Raw genomic sequence first — 17,812 nt, forward strand, 5'->3', positions numbered from 1 at the left:
GTGTGTGTGTGTGTGTGTGTGTGTGTGTGTGTGTGTGTGTGTGTGTGGAGGGCAGGAGTCTGAGGTCAGGTCGGCCAGGTACCTGGTCATTTGGTTATTTAGGGATCCCAGTTTGGGCAGAGAAGGCTCTGGAAGGCCCCATTGTCTCCTTCCTGGTGCATGGGCAGCTTTTCTCTTACATAGAGGCATCCTATGGGTGGATGGGGTGGCCTAGGTGCTCTGTTGTCCACATGTGGATGGAATCTGCCTGAGGCCTCCCTGTCTGCCAGCCCTGGTGCCCTCAGCTTCCCTGGGCAGCTCCCAGCTGGGGTGGGGACATCATGGCTGCCTGTGTCCCCCCTTAGCATTTGGAGAAAGGCCAGGGTGGGCCTTCTTGGGAACAGAGTGCAGGGGAGATGCTGCATTTCCCCACCAGGCCCTGTCTTGGCTCCCAGTGATGGCCTTGGTCCTAATTCCCCCAGGGCGGCTTCTGCTGGCTGAGTTCTCCTTGGAACACTGTTGACCCTGTCAGGGCAGTGCTCTCCCATCCACACTAACTCTGAGACAGCTTCATAGAGATGGGCCAAGAACTGCCCCTCACACAGGATCCCTAGGGTGAGGCCATAGGGCTGGGTCAGGGGGAATAAAGAAGATACTGGACAGGCTGGGTCCACCCAGACAGTGGCACCAGGTCTGGGTGGACAGTGGGGGCTGACGTCCAGCCATGCAGCCCTGGGTGCTTTTTAACTCATCCCCACGAAGGCCTCCCCTGGACCGGCAGGAAGTGGTGAGAATCCACATCTGAACAGGGCCAGCAGTGGGTGAGGGCTGGCTGGACAAGGGAGTAGGTGCTGGTGGTTGAGGGCTGTCACTCATTTCAGCCATTGGGCCTCTTGGCCTCCCACCAGGGACACATACCTCTGGACCCTGCTGAGTAGCGGCCCGTCTTCTGTCCCCCAGTGTTCTGGGCCTCCTTGGAGCCTGGGTCGACTTCTTTGGGAGAGGGTTGGGTCTGGGGCAGTGGTTCCTGATGATGCCCTCGGTTGCTATCTGGTCCTGAAGGGCGCCTTCTCCATTGATCTGACTGTGCCCATGCGCGTGTGTGTTGGGGGCGGTCCATGTCATCCTGCTCAGACCCGGCACAACATTCTCCTGGGTCCTGGTCGTCTCCACTGGCCTCAGGCTTGTCAGTTGAAATCACTGGAGAGGGTCAGGGAGAGCCTTATGTGGGGATTTAGATGGAGGCTGAGCAGATGAGAATTGGGGTCAGGGTGCCAGGGCTGTTGGCCAGGGACAGGGCTGGCTGGGGTAGGTGGACCTGCCCTGGAATCTCCCTACTCCTGGGTTTCTGGGCAGGTCACCTGTGTCCATCATGGGCTTGGAGGCCTGAGTGTGTTCCTGCATGGCCAAGCCCATGTGGGCCCCGGTGGGGGAAGGTCTCATCCTGGCAGTCACTGATGATAACGAAGAGATGGGATATTGTGCTGAAACACGAGGCACTGTGAGCTCCTGAAGTATCTTGAAGTATCCTGAAGAACGCCACCCCTTTCTTTTGTTTTACAAAAATAAGATGCCAGGTGGGCAAGGGGATATTTTAAAGTTCCAGAAGTGACCCTCTGTGGAGGGCTCTGAGCCTTGGGGTTCAGAGAGGGACGGTGATCAGATAGGTGGCCAGGACGGCCCTCTGATGCCTGGAGAAAGTGGGCTGAATGACGCCAAACCTCATGGAAGAGGAGATGGAAAACAAGGAGTGGTTCTCACCGTGACACGTGTTCTCTTTCTCATTCCAGAATAACGTTGCCCCAGAAACAAGCTGGTATCCTGGGCTGCATGTGCAGTAGTAGCTGCCCTCTGTGTTGTGGCAATCTGCGAATTTTCCACAGGACACTGTTGACGGGGTTTTACACTCATTGACGTCTGGAACACAACAAGACAAAGGGTCACCTCCAAAAGGTGTGAGTTCCCATAGAGCAGAGACCCTGGCCTCCAGCCTGACCCAGTCATGGGGGATGGAAAGAACTGACGCCCAGGTGGCCTCATTCACAACTGAGCATAGAGCCAGGTGGTCAGGGGCCTGCCCAGTGCTGGCTTCCACCCTACCTCTACTCCCAGTGGCCCAAGTGCACCCTCACTCCCCATCAGGCACTCCCCCAGCTCCCAATGTCAGGCCTTTTCAAGATGCCCCAGGATGTCTCCATGGGAGTCTTGCTGTCTCCACCCCTGAGGGAAGTCCCCCCTTATTTGCGTCAGTTGGGGGTGTGAAATGAAGAAGCAGCATGAAGGGTCTCACAGCTGAGTCACTGGGGGTGTTTTTTTGCATCTTTTTCTCTTTCTGTTCTCTGAAAATGAGAGAAAAGATGCCCATAACCCAGATCCCCTTTGAGTAGCTCAGGACCCACAGAGCAGGGGCTGGACACAATTAGCTAAAAACAAGATCAGCTTAATAAGAACCATCAACACAGAAGTGAATCAAAATGCAGGGACAGAATGTTTGACCCTTGCACATTACAAACAGGGGACCAGCGACTTCAGTGCCTGAAAGGACTCACAGCATCATGACAAATCAGTAGGCGACTGGTCTCCCCCCACATCAGACCTCTCTTCTCTGCACCTGCAGACTTCTCTTCTAAGGCCCAGACCCAGGCTGTGGGTGTCAGCACTAGGACAGGACAGGACGCAGGAGGGACGCACACCTGAAGGATTCGTGTTCAGCCCCCACCTGGCAACGGGGCTTCCCCCCTCTGTTCTATGATGGCGGCAATGGCTGGACATCTGTTCTCAAGGTTGACGGAAGGGTGTGAAGCCAAGTGTGGGACCACTGAGAATGAGGTGCAAGGGATGGGGGGAGACATGAGGATGGGACATCTCCACCTGACAGGCGCCCTCCCAGAGAGGAGCTGGGATCCAGGGGCATTAGCAGCAGGGTCTCCTGTCCATGGTCACCCATCTACAAATCTCCGTGAGACACACACGCACACACAGAGGAGACTTTAGGAACACCGCCAGGGTCATGGATGGCTGGGCCGTTGTCACAACCTTTCTATCCCCCTGATAAAATCTACTTTTCCCCAAACAATAAATAACATATACTTAGAAAATAAAGAAAATGTAAAAAATGAAAACAAAGAAAATTACACATTAGCTCACTATACAGACTATTGGAAATTTTAGCAATTTTAAAAATCTTTTCAAACATATTAGGGATATTTTCCTTTACTTTCAATAAATATGCATCTAGGACTGCTTTGAGTAGATGAAGTGTATGTCTTATTGAAACAACCATATAATTTCCCTCTTTTCCACTTTTTTTCATGTGGTAAAATGCATGTAACATAAACATTTCCATCCTAACCCTTTCTCAGTGTTATTCCCTTTCTGGTCCATTACTGAGGGTGGAAGCTCTCCACTTTAGGCCTAGACCCAGGTTCCTCCACTTTATTAATCGTGTGACTTTGGATGAATCTCGTTGAGCCCGATCATGGTCACTTAAAAATGATGCTTCTCTGAACCCATAAAACCCCTAGAAGAAAACATAGGTGGTAAGTTCCTTGATAGGATAAGTGTTGGTTCTGATTTTTTGGATTTGACTCCAAAAGCAAAGGCAATAAAAGTGAAAATAAAGTGGGACTAATCAAGCCACAAATCTTCTGCACAGTCAAGGAAATCACCAACAGTATGAAGGCAACATACAGTTTGGCAGAAAATATTTGCAAATCATGCCTGATGAGCAGTTAACATCCAAAATATATAAGGAACTCATTCAACTCAATAGAAAAACCGAACAATCTAATATAAAAATGTGCGGAGGATCTGAATAGATATTTTCTAAAGAAGACTTACAGATGGCCAACAGGTACATGAAAAGATGCTCAACATCTCTAATCACCAGGGAAATGCAAATCAAAACCACAATAAGATATTACCTCACATCTGTCTGAATGACTACTATGAAAAAGACAAGAAATAAAAAGTGTTGCCAAGGATGTGGACAGAAGGGGACCCTCATACACTGTTGGTGGGAATGTAAATTGATGCAGCCATTATGGAAAATAGAATTGAAATTCCTCAAAAAATTAAAAATAAACTACCATATGATCCAGCAATGCTACTTATAGGTATTTAACAGGAGAAAACCAAAACAGTAACTTGAAAAGATACATGCACCCCTATGTTCATTGCAGTATTCTTCACAATAGCCACGTCTTGGAAGCAACCTAGGTGCCCGTCAAGGGACGAATGGATAAGGAAGATGTGGTATATACACACAATGGAATACTACTCAGCCATAAGAAATGATGAAATCCGGCCACTTGTGACAATATTAATGGACCTTGAGTATATTATGCTAAGTGGAATAAGTCAGAGGGACAAAGTCAAATACCGTATGATCTCACTCATAAGTAGAAGATAAAAACAATGACAAACACACACATAGAAACGGAGATTGGATTGGTGGTTACCAGGCGGTAAAAGGGGAGGGAGGAGGGCAAAAGGGGTGATTAGGCACACGTGTGTGCTGACGGATTGTAATTAGTCTTTGGGTGGTGAACATGACGCAACTGACACAGAAATCAAAATATATAACGATGTACACCTGAAATTTATATAATGTTATAAACCAATGTTACCACAATAAAAAATCAAATAAATAAAACTGTAAACAAACAAAGAAAAAAGACTAAGAGATATATTAATAAATCACAACGTTTTGGAAAAAAATTCTTTCCGGTTATTTTTAATCTCCCAGGCACCATGTGGGGTAAAAGATTGAATAAAGCATACTAAATGCCCTTAAATTAAAAAAAACCCACTATAGCCAAGATATGGAAACAACATAAGTGTCCATTGATGGAGGAGTGGATAATGAAAAAGTGGTTTATGGATACAGTGAAATATTATTCAGCCATAAAAAGAGAAGGAAATCTTGATATTTGTGATAACTTGAATGGAACTTGAGGGCAGTATGCTAAGTGAGAATGTGAGACAGAAAAGACAAAAATACTCTCTGATCTCCTTTATATGCGGAATCTAAAAAAAAACCCAAACACGTAGATATAGAGAACAGATTGATTGTCGCCAGACGTGAGGGGGTGGAAAGTGGATGAAATGGATGAAGGTTGGAAAAACCCCACAATCCTAGCTCTGCCAGCCTCACGGGGCTGCTGTGAGCATGAGGTGTGAGACCATGGTCGTGAGCTGGGTTCCTGGCGAGCTCTGGCTGGTAGGAGGGCCTGAGCTTCCAGGCCCTGGGTGTGTCTTTCCTCCTGTTGCTTCCATTATCTCTCCCGTTTCTTTGTATTAGTTGAATAATGACAATAATAACAGCAGTAACAATGATGATAGCTGTCACTTTTGATAATTCGCTGTGTACTAGTCTTTCCCTGTTCTTCCCACAGAGAAATGTTAAATATCACACCATCCATGTGGGGCAGATGCAGTGATTATCCCCAACTCACAGACAGGCAAACTGAGAGGAGAACCAATTTCCCGAATGTCGGAGAGCCAGTCAGGGGCAGAGCAGCACTCGGAGCCCTCGGAGCCCTCGGAGCCCAGCTGCCCTGTGTGAGCTCTCGACTCTCTCCCTACTGACCGTGAAAGCAGGTGCCCACGTCCCTCACACTTCCCCTGCCTGTCTCCTCTCTCATCCCTGACACAGTGCTCCTGTGCTGCTCTTTGGGCTGGGGGCTCTGGATGCCGCACAGGCTCCCCCACCATCTCTGTATGTGTTCCCACCACCCCCAAGCCTCTCTACCTTCACAGCTGTCCGAGGGGCTGATGAAGACCTCCCCAGAGGAAGAACTGAATCCTGGAAGGCAGCGACATGCATTGGCATCAGCACATACGGATCTCCGAGGGCACTCCTGGGCACAGGAGGTTGGGGTAGAGCCTGTGGGGATGGAGACCATGGTCAGAAGGGCTAAGAAATGGAGGAAGCAGCCGGGAGTCCATGAGTAGAGGAGGGGAGGGGAGAGAGGGATGGCTCACACTGGAAGAAGAGCTCAGAAATCTCTGGACTTTTAGGGAGGAAAAACAGCTTCTCTTGTCCACAGAGGACCATCTCAGTTGCAGAATAAACCTCCTTTGCCTCCCTTGTTGGTGAGAGGATCCCAGACCCCAGCATGGACGCCCCAGCTGACGTCACTAATGAAGGTGATTGGGCAGACTCACCTATAAGTTTGCGGACTGTAGCTCCATGTGTCAAGTGCAACAGTATGGACAATGCTGGGGCAGAAAAAGCAGAGAGATGATAAAGAAGAGGAGAGTTAAGGTCCAATTTCAACACTTGGCCACATAACCATTGCCTCCCGGGGAGGTGGCTCTGGCCCTGCAGCCCATGGCTTTCCAGCAGCATCCCCAAGGCTCCTGTACTTGACTCAGAATTGAGGGCTCAGCCTTTCGCCTCCATCTCCCAGGACTACCCTAGGAATCAGTCACTGACAGCGACAGCCCTCATGGAACCTCAGGTGCTACAGGTAAGGGGACAGAATATACATCGACAGCTGGAGACAGGGACACATCTTAGAAACTCCAACCTCTTCCAATGGACGGGGTAAATCTTGAAGGCAAAAGTCCTCAGATAGGAGTGCCTTTGCCTGTACCCAGCTTCTCTGTTCTCTGGTGATGGCAGAAATCTGCTTTGAGAAGGTCCCGCTGTTTCCACTGGGTGAGTGGGTGCCTTGTCTCACACATGGAGGCATCCTATGGGTGAATGTGGTGGCCTAGATGCTCTGTTGTCCAGATGTGGATGGAAGTGGCCTGAGTCATCCCTGTCTGTCAGTCCTGGTGCCCTCAGCTTCCCTGGGCAGCTCCCAGCTGGGGTGGGGACATCACAGCTGCCTGGGTGCCCCAACCCAGTATTTGAAGAAAGGCCAGTTGGGCCTTCCAGGGAACTGACTGCAGAGGAAATACTGAGTTCCCTGAGCAAGACCCTTCTTGGCTGCCAGTGATAGCTTTTGCCGACTCCCCAAGGTGGCTGCTTGCTGTCTGAGTTCTCCTTGGAATCCCAGGGACCCTGGAAGGACAGCTGTCTCTCATCCATGCTAACTCTGAGGCCTCAGCTCCATGCAGCTGGACCAAGACTCACTCCTGAGTGAGGCCCCTCAGGGAGCTTGCAGGAAGGAGTGAAGAGAACGAATACAATGCCAGATAGTCCAGAGCCACCTGGACAGTGGACACCAGGTGGGGTAACAGTAGGGGCTGACGTCCAGCCACACAGACTTGGGGCAGTGAAAGGATCTTTTCTCATCCCCACGAAGACATCCTATGGACTGGCAGGAGATGGTGACAAACCACATCTGAACAAGGCCAGTTTTGGTTGAGGGCTGGTTGGCTGAAGAGGGAAGCAGGTGCTGATGGGGGAGAGGTGGTAGATATTTCTTCTTGACCCTTGACCTCCCACCAGGGACACAGACCTGTGGCCCCGCAGAGTGGGGCTCAGCCTCCATCTTCTGTCCGTAGGTGGTCTAGGTGAACATGGGGTCTGGGTTGACCTCCTTGGGAGAAGGTCAGACCTGGGGCAATGGTCCCCAAAGATGCCCTCTCTTTTCATCTGGTCCAGATGGGAGCCTTTTCTATTCACCAGACAATCTGAGTGTGTGGGGTGGTTCACATCACCCTGTCCACCTCTGACACCACATCCTCCAAGGTCCCGGTCATCTGAGTTGCCCACAGGCCTGTGAACTGAAATTATCTGCAGGGTCAGAGTGGAGTCTCACTCAGGGAAGTAGACAGAGGCTAAGGGCCAGGAAGCCAGTTCAGGTGCCAGGAGGTGTCTTCTCTGGGTGGGTTGTTGGTCAGGGTCAAGGCCTGCTGTGGGGTGTTGGCTCACCCTCGAATATCCCCCCTTCCATATTTCTGGACAGGGTTCCTGGGTCCATCATGGCCCAGAGGGTCTAAGAGGGTTCCTGGCATGGCCAAGCCCATGTGGGTTCCAGTGTGAGATGGTCTTATCCTGGCAGTCACCGATGAAGAAGAAGAGGATGGATATTGCACTGGAATGCAATGCACTGTGAGCTCCTGAAGCACCTTGAATGCCACCCCTCTCTTTGTTTTATGAAAATAAGATGCCAGGTAGCAGAGGGACTTTCCAAAATTGCAGAAGTGGCACTCAGTGTGGGGTTCTGAGCTTTGGAGACTGGGGAGGGACAGGACACCAGGCAGTTGTCAGGACAGCCACTCTCCTGGTGAAAGTGGGGCAAGTGACCCCAACCTCACAGATGAGGAGATGGAAGATGCAGGAGTCATTCTTACCATCACACGTTTCATTAGTCTCATTGGTGAACATTTCCTGAGAATCAATCTCGTGTCCTCTGATGCACTGGCAGTAGCTCTCCTCTATGTCCTGGCAGTCTATATATATTCCACAGGACACTGTCCAAGGTGGTTCACACTCGTTGATTTCTGCAACACAACAGGACAAAGGATCACCCCCAAAAGGTGTGAGTTCCCACAGGACAGAGACCCTGGCCTCCGGTTTGACCCTGCCATGGGGGCTGCACAGAACACAACCCCTGGTTGGCACCCCTGGGGCTGGGCTGGTCCAGAGCCAGCTGCTCCAGAAAGCCTGCTGACCACTCTACTCATTTCTGCTCTCTGGCTGGGTCTGAGGGCACCTATATTCAGACCCACTGCTGTGCCATGCTGGAAGGAGATCTGCATCCCCTCTGCAGGCCATGTCGGGTAGAGATGGAGGCACTGACTCAGCTCCAGTCCCTCCTCTGTGGTGCTCTTAGCACTATCAGGGACCTGGGGGTGGGCTCCACACAGGGTAACAGGGGCACTGAAGGCTGTCCTCGGTGCTGGGGCAATGGAAGGAGTCATGGCTCAGGGGCTGTTGAGGGTCACAGTCATCATTCAGACTTGAGCATAGAGCCAGGTGGTCAGGCACCTGCCCAGCGCTGGCTTCCATCCTCATTTACTCCCAGTGGCCGAAGTGCACCCTCACTCCCCATCAGGCACTCCCCCAGCTCCCAAGGTCAGGCCTTTCCAAGATGCCTCAGGATGTCTCCGGGGGAGTCTTGCTGTCTCCACCCCTGAGGGAAGTCCCCCCTTATTAGAGGCAGTCTCAGATGTGGAATGAAGAAGCAGCATCAAGGTTCCCACAGCTGAGTCACTGGGGGTGTTTTCTGGCATCTTGTCTCTCTCTGTTCTCTGAACATGAGAGAAAAGATGCCCATGACCCAGGACCCCTTTGGGTAGGTCAGGGGCCCAGAGAGGAGGTGCTGGACACCATTGGCTAAAAACAACAACTTAATAAAAACCAGGGACACAAGAGGGATCAAAATGCAGGGACAGGAGCCAGCCTTGTGGAGCAGTGGTTAAGTTCCCACGTTCTGCTTCGGCAGCCCGGGGTTCACTGGTTTGGATCCTGGGTGTGGACACGGCACCACTTGGCAAGCCATGCTGTGGGAGGCGTCCCACATATAAAGTAGAGGAAGATGGGCATGGATGTTAGCTCAGGGCCTGTCTTCCTCAGCAAAATGAGGAGGATTGGCAGCGGATGTTAGGTCAGGGCTAATCTTCCTCAAAAAAAAAAAAAAAATCCAGGGACAGAAAGTTTGGCACTCGTGCATCCAATCACAAGACCAAAGACTTTAGAACCTGAAAGGACTCACACGTCACGACGACTCAGGCAGGCGACTGGTCTCCCCCACATCAGACCTCTCTTCTCTGTACTTGCAGACTTCCCTTCTAAGGCCCAGACCCAGGCTGTGGGTGTCAGCACCAGGACAGGACAGGACGCAGGAGGGATGCACACCTGAAGGATTCATGTTCAGCCCCCACCTGGCAATGGGGCTTCCCTCCTCTGTTCTATGATGGCGGCAATGGCTGGACATCTGTTCCCAAGGTTGACGGGAGGGTGTGAAGCCAAGTGTGGGACCGTTGAGAATGAGGTGCAAGGGATGGGGAGAGACATGAGGATGGGACATCTCCACCTGACAGGCGCCCTCCCAGAGAGGAGCCAGGATCCAGGGGCATTAGCAGCAGGGTCTCCTGTCCATGGTCACCCATCTACAAATCTCCGTGAGACACACACGCACACACAGAGGAGACTTTAGGAACACCGCCAGGGTCATGGATGGCTGGGCTGTTGTCACAACAACATTGGCTTTTTCCACCTGACAAAATTTACTTTCCCCCAAATACTAAATAACACACGTATACTAGGAAACAAAGAAAATTATCCATAATCCACTCCACAGACTACCGAAACTTTTAGGGGTATTTTTTCTCATTTTTTCAGACATATAGGGAATGTTTTTACCTTCATTATCAATAAATACGCATCTGAGACCATTTTGAGTCCATGGAGACTATTTCCTAGTGTAAAAACAGTATAATTTTCTTCTTTTCCTATTTATAAAAATTGTGGTAAAATGCACAACATAAAATTTACCATCTTACTAATTTTAAAATAGTATAATTTCCTTTTATGACCCTGTATTTTTAAAGAATGAAAACTCCTTTGTTTTACACCTGGATTTACATTCGACCACATTATTAGTTGTAGGATTTGGAAAAGTCACTCGATCTCTTTCCACCAAATCTGATCATTTAAACCACAGGCCGAGCTCTGCCTCCCTCATGGGGCTGCTGTGAGCATGAGGTGGGAGACTGTGGTCATGAGCTGGGTTCCTGGCGAGCTCTGGCTGGTAGGAGCCTGAGCTTCCAGGCCCGGGCTGTGTCTTTCCTCCTGTTGCTTCCATTATTTGTCCTCTTTCTTTGTGCAATGAGAATAATCATAATAACAGCAGTACAAAGATGATGGCTTGCATTTTTGCTGTGTACTACTCTTTCCCTGTTCTTCACACAGGTAAATATTAAGTCTTGCACCATCCCCATGGGGGGACTGGATGATAATACTCAGTTTACACACAAGCAAACTGAGAGGAGAACCAATTTCCCGAATGTCAGAGAGCCAGTCAGGGGCAGAGCAGCACTCGGAGCCCTCGGAGCCCAGCTGCCCTGTGTGAGCTCTCAACTCTCTCCCTACTGACCGTGAAAGCAGGTGCCCACGTCCCTCACACTTCCCCTGCCTGTCTCTTCTCTCATGCCTGACACAGTGCTTCTGTGCTGCTCTTGGGGCTGAAGGCTCTGGATGCCCCACCGTCTCCACATGCCCCCACCACCCCAAGCCCCTACTGTACCGTCACAACTCTCCACGGAGCTGGATATGATATTTGGAGATACAGAACTGAGTCCTGGAATGCAGCGACAGGCGTTGGCGTTGACACATGGAGGGTTTGGAGGGCACCATCGAACACAGGCTATGGGGGCAGAAGCAGTGGGGATGGGGATCATAGTCAGAAGGCTCAAAAATGGATGAAGCCCACTGCCAGCTAGGGATCCAAGAGTAGAGTAGAGCAGATAAGGGGAGGGATGGCCGCCATTGGAAGAGGAAGAGACAAAATCTCTGGACATTTAGGGAGGAAGAAACAGCTTCTTTTGTCCCCCGAGGACCATCTCGGAGCCTCAGTTGCAGAATAAGTCGTCTTTCACTCCCTCCCTTGTTGGTGACAGGATCCAGACCCCAGCATGGACTCCCCAGCTTATGTCAAAATGGGGCTGGCTGAGCACTCACCTCCAGCATTCAGGGCTGCAGCTCCCAATGGCAACAACAGCAGCACTGAGAGTCCTGGGGCAGAAAAAACAGAGCAATGACAAAGAGGGGAGTGTTAAGGTCCAATTTTAATCCCTGTCCACACGGCCATTGCCTCCTCTGGAGGTGGCTCTGGCCCTGCAGCCCATGGCTTTGCGGCAGCATCTCCAAGGCTCCTGTAGTTCACTGGAAATTGAGGGCTCAGCCTCTCCCTCCATCTCCAGGGACTCCCTGAGGACTCGGTCACTGACAGCCCCAGCCCTGGTGGAACCTCAGGTGCTGCAGGTAAGTGGACAGAATATATGCAGACAGCTGGAGACAGGGACACACCTTAGGAACTCCAGCTCCTCCCAATGGATGGGGTAAATCTTGAAGGAGAAAGGTCTCAGATTGGAGTGCCTTTGCCCAGACCCAGGATCTTTGCTGTCTGGCAATGGCTGAAATTTGCTTTGAGGATTTCTCTTCCAGGATCACTCTCCATGTTTAGGCACATGTTTCAGGGCATACAAGAAGAGTGTGGGTTTGGAGGAAGTAAGCCCAAAGTTTGAACCCCAGCTCACAGCGATATCAGCAGGGCACGGAGCCCTGGAATCAGGGGGCGGTGACAACAGGTGGAGAGTGGGAACTAAGGAAGCTGCAGGTAGAGCGACTCTCTCCTGGTGAGTGGACTCTCCAGGGACAGCAGCCATGGCTTCCTGGTTCCTCCAGTGAGCTCCTGGCGTCCTCTAGTGCACTGAGGGCACAGCCTTCCTCCTTGGCCCCCAGGCCAGTCCTGAGAAATGAGTCACTGAGCAGGCGTGGTGGGGTGAAAGCCACTATGGGCACTAAGGAATGAAATCTGCTGTACAGGCCACAACCAGTCTGCCTCACAGGGTCTGTCATCACATCTACGTGAGCTGAAAATCTTCAGATCTGCATGCCTTTACGGAATTTTTCTTTTTGGCTAAAAGCAAAGATGAATTTCTCTTAACGTTGCACTGCCAGTTCTCACTGTGCAAGGTGGTGGAGGACCCTGGCGGACGATGGGTTTGGAGATGGACACGCCCACGTCCGCAGCCCAGACTTCCCCCTGGTGGCTGCACGGCTTCAGGAACGCTGCCCATTCTTTGCCCACGCTTGCCCCAGTGCAAAGTGGGTGCAACGGTAACTGTGATAGGATGAGCTTTATTCTGACCGTAGATTGGTGAAGACTAACAACGGGTTAGTGCAGTGCCTGACACAGAGCAAACAGACAACGTAAGTCAGCTAAAGGGAAGGAAAGAGCAGAAGAAGGAAAGGAAGAGCAGTTTCCCTCCTGCTCCTCTTCTACCTTCCTGTTCCCTGAGACACAGCTGCATGTGCCAGACTCCAGGGTCAGGCGGAATCACACGCTCAGCTCGGTTCTCTCAGGGGTCAGAGTCCTAGACTTCCACTCTGCCCTCCTTGCCACGAAATGTCCTTTTCTCTTGTGGCTCCAACCTGTGCTGAGGAAAGCCAGGCTCTGGGGCCAGACTGCCCGAGACCACACCCAGCCCGGAGCTGCCCCTCGGGAAAGCTGTGCAGGCGACTCATGCCTCAGATGCCCGTCAACCGTGCTCCTGTTCCTAGAGTGTGGCCCCCAGAGCAGGCGCAAATGATCCTAATGTCCCATGCATGTGAATAAGGTCATTAGTCTACTGAGATGTTATACACGCACACCTAAAAATGTGCATATCTGGGAGAAGCTAGCTTTGCTCTTCATTTCTTTCAAAGCCCCACACTATGTTGCACATTGGACCCTCCAAAATGTGCTCAGCTTTAAAAAAATCATGTTCCACAAATCAGATGATAATAAATATGACTATTTTGATAGAAACCAGGAAAAAAGTTCCAACCAATGAGAATAACATATAAGAAGAACATAACCTGCTAGGTAATCGGTATTATCTTAAGCATTGAAGGAAATAGAGAGTAATCAGAATTAAGCTGACCTCACTAATACTGGTTATTACTAATTCACTGTTATTGTCCCTCAAAGAATTTCATGACCTACACAAAGCCTATAACATAAAGGATGACATTTTTTCTCAGTGCATTAGAATTTTCAGAGAGTTTGGTTATCTACTCTTCTGAAAAAAAATATTATGTACCAGTTATTCCAGGGTAGAGCACCCAGATATTTGGTCAAACGTTAGCCTAGATTTGCTGTGAATGTGATTTTTGGAAATATTCACATTTAAATCAGAAGGCTTTGAGTGTAGTAGATTACCCTTCGTAATCTGGGTGACCCTCATCAAGTCAGCTGAAGATGTTAAGAGAATAAAGACTGACTGAGTCCAGACTGCCTTTGGACTCAAGATGCAGCATCAGGTCTTCCCCGATTTCCAGCCTGTCTACTTGCCCTGAAGAATTCAGACATTCTAATCTCCACAATTGCATGTGCCAATTCCTAAAAATAAATCCCTCTCTCTCTCTCTCTGTGTATATATACACACACACACACATCCTGTTGGTTCTGTTCTTTTGAGAACCTGGACAAATACAGGTGGTGAAATAAGAAATCTCTCTTAAGTCTCCACCTGCGCCCTACGAATAAGCTTCATTGACTTTCTCCTTTGAGACTAAATATAATGGGGCTACTATCTTTCTTATAATTTCTTCCCTGCTCTCCCTTACAGAAATAGTGGGAAAATGAGCCAGAAATTGATCACAGAACAGAGAACATTCTCAAACTGGACGGACAGTTCCTAGGTAGCTTTAGTCTTCTCTCACCATTGTTATGATCCTTCCTACCTGGCAGCAACCTGAGATGTCTGTTTCTCATGGTGCACAGAGAGTCCAGCAAGCCCAGCCACGGAGGATGTCGGATCTTGGTCTGTGAGTGTGAAGAAGTCTCACTTTAAATACGACTTGTGCCTAATGAGCTGACTTAGGAAAACAGAGGTCTGGTTGCTTCCTTCCCCCTAATCTACCGGATGACTAATTTCTCTGAAACTCACAGTTCTATTTTTAAGTGTTTGCACAGCATCCTTAACGTTTGTTGTGAAAGCCTCCTTGACGGTGGTTTTTAAACCTTTTTGATATAGGAAGACGTGATTGTGCATCAAAATACCTCCCCAAACAAAGTCAGTCTACTGGTCTTTTTGCCACCAGGATGGATGTAGTTCAGAGGGAACAGATGTATCTATTTATTATGTATTAATAGACATTTATTTTTATGTTTTTATTTGGAAAAGATATAGATGCACAGAAGTTGCAAAAATAATACCAAGAGGTCCTGTGTACCCTTCACCCAGTTTCCTGAAAAACTTATATTTTTATGTAATGATAGCCCAATATCTAAACCAAGAAATTTACATAGGCACAACGTGTGTATAGTTTTATGCCATTTTATCATGTGCACATGCCTGTAACTGTCCCTCCAATCATGACATATACTATTCCATCACCACAAGACCTCCTTCATGCTATCCCGTAATCCCTAAATCCTGACAGGTATAAAACTAAGATTTTTCTGTTCTTCAACAATATCAAAACAGTCTTAGATTACTATTTACTGACAAAGGAAAATATTCCTGATTTGTTTTAAAAGATGAGGAAAAGCATACCCCCAAAATTTTCCAGTAGTCTGTGTGGTGGAATTATGGTGATTTTCTTTGCATTTTTAATGCTTGCTTTATTTTCTACATGTATTAGTCTGCTAGGATTGCTATAACAAAATGGCATAAACTTGGCGGCTTAAAGAACAGAAATTTATTTTCTCACAGTTCTGGAGGCTGTATGTCCAAGATCAAGATGTTGGCAGGGCTGGTTTCTGGGGAGATCTGTCTCTTGGCTTGTAGATGGTGACTTCTTGCTGTGTCTTCACATGGTCTCATGGTCTTTGCTCTGTGTGTGGCGGGGGGAGAGAGAGAGAGAGAGAGAAGGGGGGACAGAGGGAGAGATCACTGATGTCTCTTCTTCTTGGAAGGACATTAATCCTAAGGGATTAGGGCCCCACCCTTGGGACCTCATTTAACCTTAACTATTCCTAAATGGTCTTATCTCCAAATACAATCACATGAGGGAGTCATATGGGGCTTCAACATATGAATTTGGGGGGATCCAATTCAGTCCACATTACCATGTGAAATTCAATTTTTGAGAAAAAGTAACTTTTGTCAGAAAAGCTTGATTTGATTTCTCCTTCATTCCTGAAGGATAATTTTTCTGGAAACAGAATTTGGGGCTGACAACTCTTTTCATTCAAAATTTGAAATATATTGTGCTACACTGCACTGGAACCCATGGTTTCTGATCAGAAATTAGCTGTGATTCAGACAGTTTTTCCTTTATCGGTAAGGTTTCATTCTCTCTCACTGCTTCCAAGGCTTTTCCACTGTCTTTAGTTTTCACAAGTTTGATTTTGATGTATCCTGGCATGGGTTTCTTTGAGTTTATCCTATTTGGAGATTCCACAGCTTCTTGAATCTATATGTTTTTGTCTTTTGGAAAATTTGAGAAATTTTTAGCCATTTATTCCTCTGAACAATTTTGAGATCCACATTCTCTTATCTCCCTCTGGAATTCAATGACACAAATATCAGATTTTTGTTATAGTCTCACAGGTCCCTCACACTCTGTTCATTTTTTTATAGCCTATTTTCTTTCTGTTATTCAAATTGGGCAATTTTTATTGTTCTGTCTTCAAGTTTGGTGATTTTTTTAATCCTTTTTTTCCCTCCATTCTGCTATTAAGCTCATCCAGACAAGTTTTCATTTCAGTTATTGGATTTTTCAGGTCTAAAATTTCCATTTAGGTCTTTTTTGTATCATGCTTTTTGTCAAGGTTTTCTATTTCTCTGCTGAGATTTTTTATTTTTTCACTTATTTCTGAAAAGTTTGTGTGTAATTGTTCACTGGAACATTTTTCGTTATAGGTGTCTTAAAATACTTGTCAGAGGATTCTAACATTTGTGTCATCTCAAGCTGAGATTTTCCTGGTTCTTGGGATGACAACGATTTTTTACTGTATCCTGGATATTTAAGGTATTATGTTTCAAAACTAGATTTTATTAACTTCTTCAGTTTTGGCTGACTCCTCTGACATCATTGCAGTGGGGAAAGGGCTGCCATCTCGTTTCTGGCCCATGAGGGTGGGATCCAGCTTTCCTGCTTGGGCTCCACTAATGCTCCCGTGGGGGAGGGATACCTTGTTACCGCTGGGTGGGGTTGGAGGGTCTCGCTCACAACCAGGCCTCTGCTGACACCACCTGACTGGGCTGTAGAGAAACCTCCCCACATGCCTCCACTGACTCCACAGACAGGGGCTCTTTCCAATGGGCATGATGAGCATCCCACCTCCTTCTCTGCTGCAGCCCATCGGGTGGGAGGAGTGCTTCCTTACAGATGGCAGGAGTGGAGGGCTGGGCTTCCCACCTGACCTCTGCTGCTGAGGGGAAGCGTGGGACACAGTCTTTTCTGTGGTGTTTGGTTGGAGTGGGCAGTTACTGTTGACCTACTCTCTGTTGTGTTGGCTGCCCTTTTCTTGGTCTTTTGGCTAAGGGGGGAGCAGGCTTCTCTTGCGGGCACTTCTTTTATCTGCACCCATTGGTATTTCTGGGTTGCAACCTCTTTGTGCCAAGTCTGGGATGTATGAGGCAGGAAGAAAACCCACAGAATCAACACTGCGTATTTCCTTGGGTCCCACGGTTCCTGTGCTATCTGCCTTCTCTACACCTTTCAGAGCCTTCTTATGGTTGTTTTATGTATAAAATGTTTGTATTTACATTAGTTGTAGTTGTGTTTTAACATAAAATTTTCTATAGTGTGAACTTTGTTCACAACTCGTCCTTTAGTCAACAATATTTTGGGAGAGTTTTTGTATGTCATACATACAGATCCACATCTTTCTTTTTGGCTGCTGTTGCATATATTTAGATGACACAATATGAATAAATTATGCTTTGCCATTCCCTTTGTTGATGCACATTTAGATGGGCTCTTGTTTCTCATTGCTACAATAATTCTGCAATGAATGTTTCAAAAGTGCCATAGGGAGAACATTTGTAAATTTCCTTAGACTAGGCATCAAGTGGTTCAAATACTGAGTCATAGAGCATATGTATTTTACATTGTCATAAATTATGCCACACTTCTATCTAATGGCACCTGTGAAATTACCCAGGTTCTATATGAGAGGATCAATCCTCCATATCCAATCAACAATACTGTCATTTTTTTATGTTTCATTTTTAACATGAAAAATTTTGTTGACTTGTGGCTTAAGTGATTTCC

The 17,812-nt window shown here is 48.1% G+C and overlaps 1 protein-coding gene across 1 annotated transcript in view; it reads right to left on the reverse strand.

The window, feature by feature from the left end:
- The window catches only part of LOC124250238 (adhesion G protein-coupled receptor E2-like), a 46,937-nt gene that overhangs the window by 17,655 nt on the left and 11,470 nt on the right, over nucleotides 1-17,812 (reverse strand). Inside the window, exons 2-6 of the mRNA XM_046682067.1 lie at nucleotides 11,561-11,614; nucleotides 8,230-8,379; nucleotides 5,732-5,866; nucleotides 1,741-1,896; nucleotides 898-972 (exon numbers count right to left, since the gene is read on the reverse strand). Coding sequence (XP_046538023.1) covers nucleotides 898-972; nucleotides 1,741-1,896; nucleotides 5,732-5,866; nucleotides 8,230-8,379; nucleotides 11,561-11,614 — 570 coding nt within the window. The remainder of the gene's footprint in view (nucleotides 1-897; nucleotides 973-1,740; nucleotides 1,897-5,731; nucleotides 5,867-8,229; nucleotides 8,380-11,560; nucleotides 11,615-17,812) is intronic.

The sequence above is a fragment of the Equus quagga genome, chromosome 13, assembly GCF_021613505.1.
Source record: "Equus quagga isolate Etosha38 chromosome 13, UCLA_HA_Equagga_1.0, whole genome shotgun sequence".
Classification (NCBI taxonomy): domain Eukaryota; kingdom Metazoa; phylum Chordata; class Mammalia; order Perissodactyla; family Equidae; genus Equus; species Equus quagga.